General features: G+C 57.2%; 2 protein-coding genes across 5 annotated transcripts; one reads left to right on the top strand and one right to left on the bottom strand.

Moving 5' to 3' along the window:
* The first annotated feature begins 648 nt into the window (after positions 1 to 648).
* Positions 649 to 3,937, top strand: DCXR (dicarbonyl and L-xylulose reductase). The gene is made up of 8 exons (XM_074889732.1): positions 649 to 765; positions 856 to 953; positions 1,042 to 1,196; positions 2,324 to 2,366; positions 2,681 to 2,780; positions 2,937 to 3,001; positions 3,104 to 3,221; positions 3,642 to 3,937. Exons 1-8 carry the CDS (start codon positions 708 to 710, stop codon positions 3,743 to 3,745), a joined length of 741 nt encoding a protein of 246 aa, XP_074745833.1. The 5' UTR covers positions 649 to 707; the 3' UTR covers positions 3,746 to 3,937.
* RAC3 (Rac family small GTPase 3) lies at positions 3,930 to 9,274 on the bottom strand. Of its 4 annotated transcripts, none has more exons than XM_074889739.1 (6): positions 9,186 to 9,274; positions 6,817 to 6,888; positions 6,468 to 6,585; positions 5,802 to 5,864; positions 5,156 to 5,315; positions 3,930 to 5,040 (listed from the first exon to the last, which is right to left on the bottom strand). In XM_074889739.1, exons 1-6 carry the CDS (start codon positions 9,218 to 9,220, stop codon positions 4,910 to 4,912), a joined length of 579 nt encoding a protein of 192 aa, XP_074745840.1. In that variant the 5' UTR covers positions 9,221 to 9,274; the 3' UTR covers positions 3,930 to 4,909. The 4 variants fall into 4 exon arrangements, with proteins under 4 accessions (XP_074745840.1, XP_074745841.1, XP_074745842.1 ...); XM_074889740.1 differs by having other exon boundaries at positions 9,207 to 9,249; XM_074889741.1 differs by lacking the exon at positions 9,186 to 9,274 and adding an exon at positions 8,602 to 8,769.
* Between the last annotated feature and the right edge of the window lie 86 nt (positions 9,275 to 9,360).

Below are 9,360 nucleotides of genomic sequence, written 5' to 3'. Positions count from 1 at the left end.
TCACTTACTAAAAGGGCCACAGGAGCTCTTAAGAGTCCTCAGAAAGCACCACCTGACTGGGGCAGCGCTACAGGCCTGTGAAGGGGGTATGTAACCGTCTGCCCTCGCTGCTCTGCCGGTGCCAGCTCTGCCCGGCAGGGTTGGAGCTGCTGTGCTGCCTGGTGCAGGTGACCAGTGACCGCTTCCCTGGCTCTCGCCAGCTGCTCTGTCGCACCTTCCAGACGCTGCTGCTGTCACACAGGTGCTGCATGAGACGTCCTGCGAGCCGCGGGCAAGCAGAGCCCGTGTCCTTGCAGCTGATTTTCTAGGCAATGACTTAGGCTGGGGCTGCCTACAAACCTCAGCAGCAGCTTCAAGCGGGCGGAGAAGGTCGGTCTTTTCATCGTCTGGTAAAAAGCCCGTTTTTCTGTGGTCTCTCATTGTGATAATTTAGTGAAAATCAGAGCCAAGAAAATTAATCTCTGCGTGCCCGTCTTGTGCTGCGTGAGTCCAGAAAGGGGTTCTGGCCGCGTCCTCTCGGGGGATCCAGGGGCTGCAGCCGCCCGGGCCCGCATCCTGCCCCCCGCCCCCCCCCCCCCCCCCCCCCAGGCAGCCCGGCAGCTGCCTGGCGGGCAGCGGGGCCCGGGGCTGCCCCGCCGGGCCTCCGCCCCCCGGGAGTGCCCGCTGCCCGCGCCGGGGCCCCGCCCAGGCCGCAGCCTGCCCCCAGCATGGAGCCGGAGCCCAGCTTCCGCGGCCGCCGGGCGCTGGTGACTGGAGCCGGCAAAGGTGTCGGGGCCTGGGGCCGGGCCGGGGCCTGGGGTCGGGGCCCTGGGGCCGGGGCCGGGCCGGGCCGGGTGTGACGCCGCCTCCCCGCAGGGATCGGTCGCGCCGTGGCCGTGGCGCTGAGCAAGGCCGGAGCCCGCGTGACCGCGCTGAGCCGCACCGCGGCGGACCTGGAGAGCCTCGCGCGAGAGGTACCGCCGGGATCCCCCGGGACCCCCCCGGCCGCTCCCGCCCCGCTGACGGCCGCCGCCCCGCTGACGGCCGCCGCCCGCGCCGCAGTGCCCCGGCATCGAGCCGCTGTGCCTGGACCTGGCCGACTGGGAGGCGGCGGAGGCGGCGGTGGCGGCGGCGGGGCCCTTCGAGCTGCTGGTGAACAACGCGGCCGTGGCGGAGCTGGAGCCGTTCCTGGCGGTGACGCGGGCGGCCCTGGAGCGGTGAGTGCCCGGCGCTGCCCCCGGCCTCGGCGGAGCCGCCCGGGAAGGGGCTGGGGAGCGGCTGGCGCCCGGGGACAGGGACAGACGCGCTGCAGACGTGCCCGGGCCCCCCGCGGTCACTCCGTCTGCTCTGCCCCTCCCCGTGTTTTCGTACCGTACGGAACCGCCTTTCACCCTGCGAACGTCGGAAGGAAACCAGGTAAAGCCCTGGCGGTTCCACAGTTACTGAGTAGCCAGAACCGCACTCTCATCTCCTGCACGGTGGTTGTGCACCCACCCACCCTCCAGCCGGCGAGGTACGGAGAGGAGAGGAGAGGAGAGGAGGAGGAGGAGGAGGAAGAGGAGAGGCCTTCGCTCTTAGCCAGAGCTCCCAGTCTCTGCTCAGTTGAAGGGCAGTTGTCGGTAAGACAGTTCAGATATAAAGAAGACAAAGCCAGGTAAGGGAGTATGAAAACGTCACAGTGGAAAATGAAATTTGCTTACTGCAGTAACATGACAACTTTTTCTCTCAAAAATCCATAGTTCCTGTTGGGGGTAAGCTTTGGGATACAGGATATGGTGAGGAGAAGATGGGCCGTGCTTTGTCCCTACATTAAGAATGGCTCTTGTGGGTTTGTAATGAAGGATTTCTGACTAGAATATAAAATGTATGGATTCTACCATGACCGTTCTGCAGAACTAGCAGGTAAAAACCTGACCAAGGAAGGCCTGTGTGGCAAATAGAAGAAAAGCTGCTTCTACTTATCTTGTAGCAGATTTGCAATTGTAAAGCCGTGTGAAGGGTTCGATTCACCTGAGTGGTCGCTGGCTGAGGGCCAGGGCTCACTGTTTAAGCTTTAGAAGAACTACGTTACTCTGCTAAGGAACAGGGTCCTGCTGGAAATGCAACGCTGCACGAGTGCACCTCCCCCTGCACACCAAATAGTTCACATCCAGTGAACGGTTTCTTGCTGAAACATGCCTAAACGCTGCCCTAGTCAGGCAGCTCGGCACCTCCGAGTTCTAGAGTAGCACCGGTGTTTGAGATACCAGCAGCACTTGCCCTGTGCTGCCTCCCAAAGCAACTCAACTCCTCTCTGGCCTGGGCTGCAACCACTCTGTAACTTTTAAATTTGATTTATTTGTAGGTCTTTTGATGTGAATCTTCACGCTGTGCTTCATGTTTCCCAGGTGAGGAAGAATTGTCCCTGCAGTCGTCTCCCTGAGTAGCAGTAACTAAGTTGTCCCGCACAGCAGAGATAAGTGTCCCCTGTGGGGGCTAAAGGGACCGTGATCTGAAGTTCACCGGACAACTTGCGTGCGCAGCCCCTTCCCTCCCTTGCTCTGACTCTAAGTGGGAGGCAGTGAGCACTGACTTCCTGCGGCTGTTTTTGCTCTTCTGGCTACTGTAATAGCCCAGCAAGATTCCTACTGAATGAAATACTGATTTATCCTGTTACAATTCTGGCATCCCTTTTTTTTTTTTCATTTCTCCCCCCTCCCAGATTGTTGCTCGGCAGATGATTGCCCAGGGGGTGCCAGGTGCCATTGTCAACGTCTCGAGCCAGGCGTCTCAGCGCGCTCTGCGGGATCACGCTGTTTACTGTGAGTAGCTTTAGCAGTGCCCCCTCTCTTTTGACTAGCTGGAGACCCACAGCCACCGAGCTGCTGGTTGCCATTTCTGGGCAGTGAAATACTTCTTTGTGTTCACGACCAAGTGCTGTGCACCTAAATGCCTCCTGTTCTCCCCTTCTCCTGAAGGTTCCACAAAAAGTGCTTTAGATATGCTGAGCAAGGTAATGGCATTGGAACTGGGACCCCACAAGGTAGGTCAGAGTCTTTCTGAGAGAAGGGAAAGTGCTAAAGCTGAACCTGAGCACTTCCTCTCAGAGCAGTCTGCTTAGATTGTTTGTTGCTCTTGGTCCCAGATTAGGGTGAACACTGTGAACCCCACAGTGGTTATGACTGATATGGGGAGAATTAACTGGAGCGACTCTCAGAAATCTGCTGCCATGATTAATCGGATCCCGCTGGGGAAGTTTGCAGGTCAGTGGTGTAGATTCGTTGCCAGGCTGGGCTCTTTTGGGCAAAGTCGCAACTCTGCTGAGGGGCTGTGGCTGAATCCCTGAAGCATTTCACGAGGACAGGGCGAGAATCAACCTTATCTCCCCTCTTCTACAGCCTCCTCCACTTGGGACAAGCAAAATGCCCTTACTCTGTTGTTATGAACGTGAGCGGGAGGGGCGCAGGGTGCTTGCTGGGCACCCAGTACCATTTGGTCACAAGGGCTTTGTGATCCCCGGCTCTCAGCCACGCTGTCCTCTGCCCTGCATTGAGCACCGTTTGGGGGTGGAGGTGTTTCCCTGCTCCCGCTACAGGTGGAGGCCAAAGGCATACCTCTTGGGGTGCTTGCTTTTCTAGCACAATTTGAGGGGTGCATCGGATGTTCTCTGTGTTTGATTCCAGAGGTGGATGATGTGGTGAACAGCATCCTCTTCCTGCTGAGTGACAAGAGTGCTATGACAACTGGCAGCTCACTGGTGGTTGATGGGGGATTTCTTGTTTCCTAAGATGACACCTGCACTTCACACCTGGCCTTAACTTTCACACTAGTACTGCATAGATGTAAACTGGATAGAAAACAATGACACAGACCCAGTCTTGCTGGAGAAGAGGGGCAGCAGGGCTGGAACCTGTATGAGAAGTGAGGCAGAAAATTACCTTTAGAAGCTGCTATATAATAAAGCTCACATACACCGTCATGGAGAATGTTTATTGCACCAAATAAGGTTTTATCTTGTCACTCTACATGATGATTAGAAATTGGACCTGTCTTTCTTCCAACCCTATTCCCCCCTCACAACCCTTCAGAAGCTCTCCCTGTTCCTTCCAAATCCATAGAGCCCGCCTGCACTTTCAGTGGGAAGGGAAAGAAGAAGTTAGCAGACTCCTCATTGCTTCCTTTGCTGTCTTTAGTAGAAAAAAACAAAACAGAGGCAACAACCACAGCCCTGCTCTGCAGAGACTGGATCTGGGGGGGAGGCCCTGCTAAAGACCGATGGGGGGGAGCAGCACCACGCTGTCCTATGGTGTGCACACACGAAAAGGCAAATACATCGATTGCACAGAGCTGTTTCACTCACTGAGTTTGGCTCGTACCCAATAAAGCACCTAATGATTAGTTTTTCAGCTTTGTATCTTTTACCTTGCCCCCTTCTGGGGCTGGTTGTGATTTCTGTAACAGTCTCAGGCACATATCAGCTAGAGCACCAGTTTGTTAACTTAGCCACGTTGGCTGGGCAAGGAGACCCTACCGCTGTCCCGGCTGCTCTTGCCCTTCAGCGCCGTTCGTATCGGCTCCCTCCCCGCTCCCACAAGGGCCTTCGCCGCCTGTTCCACCTGCAGGTTGAAACCAGGGCTTCCCAGGACAGGATGGATGTCTCGGCCCTTTCCAGCTGGGAGTTCAGGAGAGCCAGAACAGCCCGTTGCCCCAAGGCGCTGCCTTGCCTTCCCCATTGTACCTCCCCTGGGGGCTGTACAGCCCCCAGCTGGTCTCCTGCCCCCGCTGCCCCTTCACATCAACACTGACGTTAAATCAAAGAGACATTTAAAAAACACTGACTTCGTACATGATGAAGGGCCCTACACATCCCAGCCCCCTCCGGAAACACCCAGCTAATATGCAATCTGTCAGAGGACGACAACATGCTGAGCCAGCACCTAGGCCACAGCCCTCAAAACACGGTGCACTTTTTGCCGGGCTTCTTCACGGGTGGCGGGCAGAGCACAGCCCGGATGGCTTCATCAAACACCGTCTTCAAGCCCCGCTGCGTCAGGGCAGAGCACTCGAGGTACTTTACCGACCCTAGGGGAAAGAGAGCTCCGGCTCAACCACTCCAGTCCCACCAGGACGTACTGCCCTCGCCCACTCCAAAATAAAAAGCTCGGTGCCGCGGAGATCTGCCAGCACTGAGACTCACCAATCTCCCGAGCCATGGCCAAACCTTGGGGGTAGGTGATGGGGGCCAGTTTCTTATCACGTAACCTTTCAATGGTGTCCTTGTCATCCCTCAAGTCCAGCTTGGTGCCCACCAGGATGATGGGTGTATTTGGGCAATGGTGTCGGACCTCGGGGTACCACTGAAACGGAGAGGCATGGTAAGAAAAGTAGCTCTAGCAGTAGATGTAACCATGAGGATGCATTTACTATTGGGAAGAAGGTTTTTACTACTATCTGACACGGTGGCAACACCTGAACAGGATACTTCTGCCTACAGTTCTGGGTGTGCTCTGCAGAAAGAGATTGCTGCAGATGTAATACTGAAGGCACTGAGACATGGAATCGTGACAGACAGTGCCAGCCAACTCTGCACACGGGGCTTCCCTTAACTGCATTTTAGCTTCTAGGACAGCCCTTCTTTAAGATGCAGATTCAAAAAGGCAAAAACTTAGCCAAAGAAGTAACAAATAAAAAGTAGGCCACTCGTAAAACCTGAAGACTATGACCTTCCCTTATCAAAACATGACTGCTTGAAATTTGGGGCTTGTAGGTGTGGTGCTGGGTGAGGCAGGGGACTTCCCTGGTTCCTCCCTTCCACTGTTTCACCCAGAAGGAGAATACTTTACCTTGGCTCTGACATTCTCAAAGGAGGCTGGACTCACAAGGGAGAAGCAGATCAAGAAAACATCCTGTGCAGAAAAAAGAGGGTCAGCCATGTAGAAAGATACAGCTAGAGATAATGGAGGGAGGGTGGAGAGGGAGCCTTACAGAGGACAACCTCCTCCCACCCATTAAGGGTGTTAAACTAATTCAGAGAGGGAAGGAACGGACTTTGCATGTATGACTTCATCTTCTTTTACAATAACAGGCTCTGCACGTCAAGAGCCTGTGGCTACAAATACCTTAACAGTGCTATGGGCTTCACCCCTGGTTGGGCCATGTAGGAACTGCTGCAGCCAGGGAAACACAACCAGTGCGGCCCGACAGGGAGCTGTGTCACCCAGAGAGCCCGGAGGCGCAGAACGTGGCTCAGCCGCAGAGCAGCCCACACCACTCCTTCCACTTGAGCCTCCCTACGGCCCGCGTAGCTGTTCAAACACCACTGCAAAGCAGGGACTAGAACAGGACAACCTCTTGGGAGGAATTCAGCTGCGATACTTCAACCAGCCAGAGTTATGGCTGCAGCTGCAGGAACTCAGACTTTCCTCGACGGAGAGGAGCCTGGCTGTCCTTGGGAGCCTCCCTGTCTCCAAGAGGGACCAGTTACAGGCCAGCCCAAGCCCAGCACTCACCGTCTGTGGATAGGAAAGAGGCCGCAGTCGGTCATAATCCTCTTGCCCAGCAGTATCCCAGAGGCCTAGGTTCACCGGCTTTCCATCTACCATGACATTGGCAGAGTAGTTATCAAACCTGCCGAGGAAGAGTCCCCATCAGTGACAACCTTGCTGTGACCCACCCATCTCTCTACACGAAATCCAAGGGGGCAGCGACAGCTCCCATGGGGACAGTCTGCCCCCCTCACATACACAGCCGTACCACCGCGTCTTCCTCGCACGTGACGGTCACAGCCTGAGCTGGGCAGCCTTCTCCTCACCTACAAACCCAACTTTTACACACATGTGCGTACAGAGCACTACTCACACAGTGGGGATGTATTCTCCAGGAAAGGCATTTGTGGTGTAACTGATCAGCAAGCAGGTCTTCCCTACAGCTCTGCAGGGGATAAGAGTGACAAGCATAAGGAAGGGCACAGCAGGAAGCAGGGAGGCAGTAAAACTCACCCTTCCCCCACCCAAAAAAGAGGTTAAGTAAAAAGTTACCATGTGAGAAAACAAACCTGTAGCAGGCTGGAATTCTCTAGCTGTCAGGGAACAGGCCTGAACTCACAATGTGCACCTTGCCTGAGCTCCCACTCCTTTTCCCCCCCATGCAGCCTCAGCAAAACACCAGGCAAAATATATTTGTTCCAGGAATCAAAAGAGAGGGAATAAATTAGGGTTCTGTGCTGGGCTGAACACATCCATAGTAAACTAGCAAAATGGGCTAAACAGTGAGGTGAAAAAATACGCAACAAGACAGAATTATTCAAGCTCCTCAAATACTGGATAATAAATACAGAATCTCCATAAATACAAAGGGGAAAAAATAAGTATCCATAAACAAAAATGAACTTTAAAGTTGACCACTGTCAGTTGGAGAGAGGTCAGTGCTGATCACTGAATGTATGGGCTCAGGGCTTTGCCTAGGGCAGGTGGGATGGGACAAGCCAGGGGTGGCAGCTGGCAGGGGCTGGGCCTGGCTGGCAGCAGGAACAGCACTTAGCCCTGCAGCACAAGGGGAAAGCTCAGTGACAGGAACAGAGGAGTACCAGGGGTGTGAACAGCCCATCTGGCACTGAGGAAGTTGTGAGCTGCAGGCAACCTTCCAGAGAAACAGATCGCAAGTGCCAGTGCCGGGGAAAGCTCTCCTTGGTGCCCGAGCGAAGCTGAACAGCCAGAGACGGGGATGCTCTACCCAATTCCGTAACTGGAATGACGTAAGGAAAGACTCAGGAGCAAGCAAGAGACCAAGGGGACCCCACGGTCCTGCACCAGGATGACACAGCACGCGAGAACCACGGCAGTCATCCACCCAGCTTCTCCCCCGATGCGGTCCCCTCTCCTGGAGAACAGGGGGTTGTGTAAGGAACCGCTACACTGACCAGCTGGCTCTGCTCCTGACCTGCGGCCTCTCTCCCACCCACCGAACAGGGAAGTCACGTAACTCACAAAACCACACATATCTGTGACCAAACTGGTTTGGCACCTGAGTTCATTTAGTCTCTGTACTGTCAATTTGGTCTTAAAGCAAAACCCTGGGCTGCAAACCTTCCGCTGAAGCCCGTTTCCAGCACGCTGTGCTCCCCCCTCCGCAGGGAGGCTGTGCTGTTCTGGTGGGTGGCTCTTTCTCTGCTCCCCTCGTTAGCCCCCACAGGTTAGAGCCTGGAGGGCCTTGCTCAAACGCGTATTTGAGGGGTGGCACTCACGGGAAGGTAGAAAGGCCAGTCCCTGCCTAAGACCAGTTCACATCTAGCTGTCTGTATCTCAGCTCTGTGCCTGCCGTGCTGACCAGAAAAGCAAACAGGAATTATGAGGAAAAATATGCAGGACAAGCTAGAAAAAGTTATGAAGCACCATAAATCTAAAACTGCGTGCCTGCGCCTTGTGTACAGACGCGTTCTCAGAAAAAGGCACGTAGGAAAAGCCTAAAGAAAAGCACAAGAAGGGTGACAAGAGGCACATGGTGACATCAGAAGCAGCAACGTATTTCACCTTGGAACACAAACAACAAAAGGCGGGATGAGAAAAACCTGCGAACACTCAGATTTTAGGGAGAACTCTGTGATGAATCAGGCTTGTACAATGAAAACCAGCGAAACGCAGGCACCTCATAAAATACCGGAGAGACGGATTCAAGGCCCGAGCGCAGCAGGAATCCGCTCCCCGGGCGGTGCAGCTCCAGTGCGAGACCGACCAGCGTCAAGGCCCGAGACCCAAGTTCACCAACTCCGGCGGAGCGGGACGCGCTGGGCCGGGCCGCGGCGGCCGCCGCTGCAGCGAGGCCCCGGCCTCCCGCCGGGAGACGGCAGCGCCCGCGCGGCCCCGGCGCCCTCCCCGGCGGGCGGGCCTGGGGCAGGGCCGCGGCCCGGGCCCCGGCTCCTCACCCGGCGGCCGCAGGCGCCGCCCGGCGCGTCCCTCTCGGGCGCCGCGGCCTCACGCCCGGGCGCGGGGCCAGGGCCGGCCGGGCCACCGCGGCCGCAGCCCCCCCGAGCCGCCCCCCGCGCCGCGCCGGGCCGCGCCTCCCGCCGGCGGAGCCGGGCTCCCCCGGGCCGCGGGGCGGGGCCGCGCCGGGCCCTTCCTCGCTCCCTGCCTTCCCCCGGCGCCGCCGCGCCCGGGCCCGCTTTGTGCGGGGCCGCCGGGGGCCGAGGCGCGGCCGGGGCAGCCCCGCCGCCTCCTGCCGCCGCCACTCACCCGTCGCCCACCACCACACACTTGATCGCCTGCATCTGCCCGCGATGGCGGCGCCGCCGCGACTCCGCCGCAGTGACAGCCCGCGGGGCGGGGCGGGGCCTGCGCGGGGCGGGACCGGGGGAGCCACGGCCCATCCCCGCGCTCCCGGGGCCGCCCCGGTCCCGCCCCGCGCAGC

This window comes from Strix uralensis, chromosome 19 (assembly GCF_047716275.1).
Source record: "Strix uralensis isolate ZFMK-TIS-50842 chromosome 19, bStrUra1, whole genome shotgun sequence".
In the NCBI taxonomy this organism is placed as follows: Eukaryota; Metazoa; Chordata; class Aves; order Strigiformes; family Strigidae; genus Strix; species Strix uralensis.
This window is presented reverse-complemented; position numbering and strand designations above follow the sequence as displayed.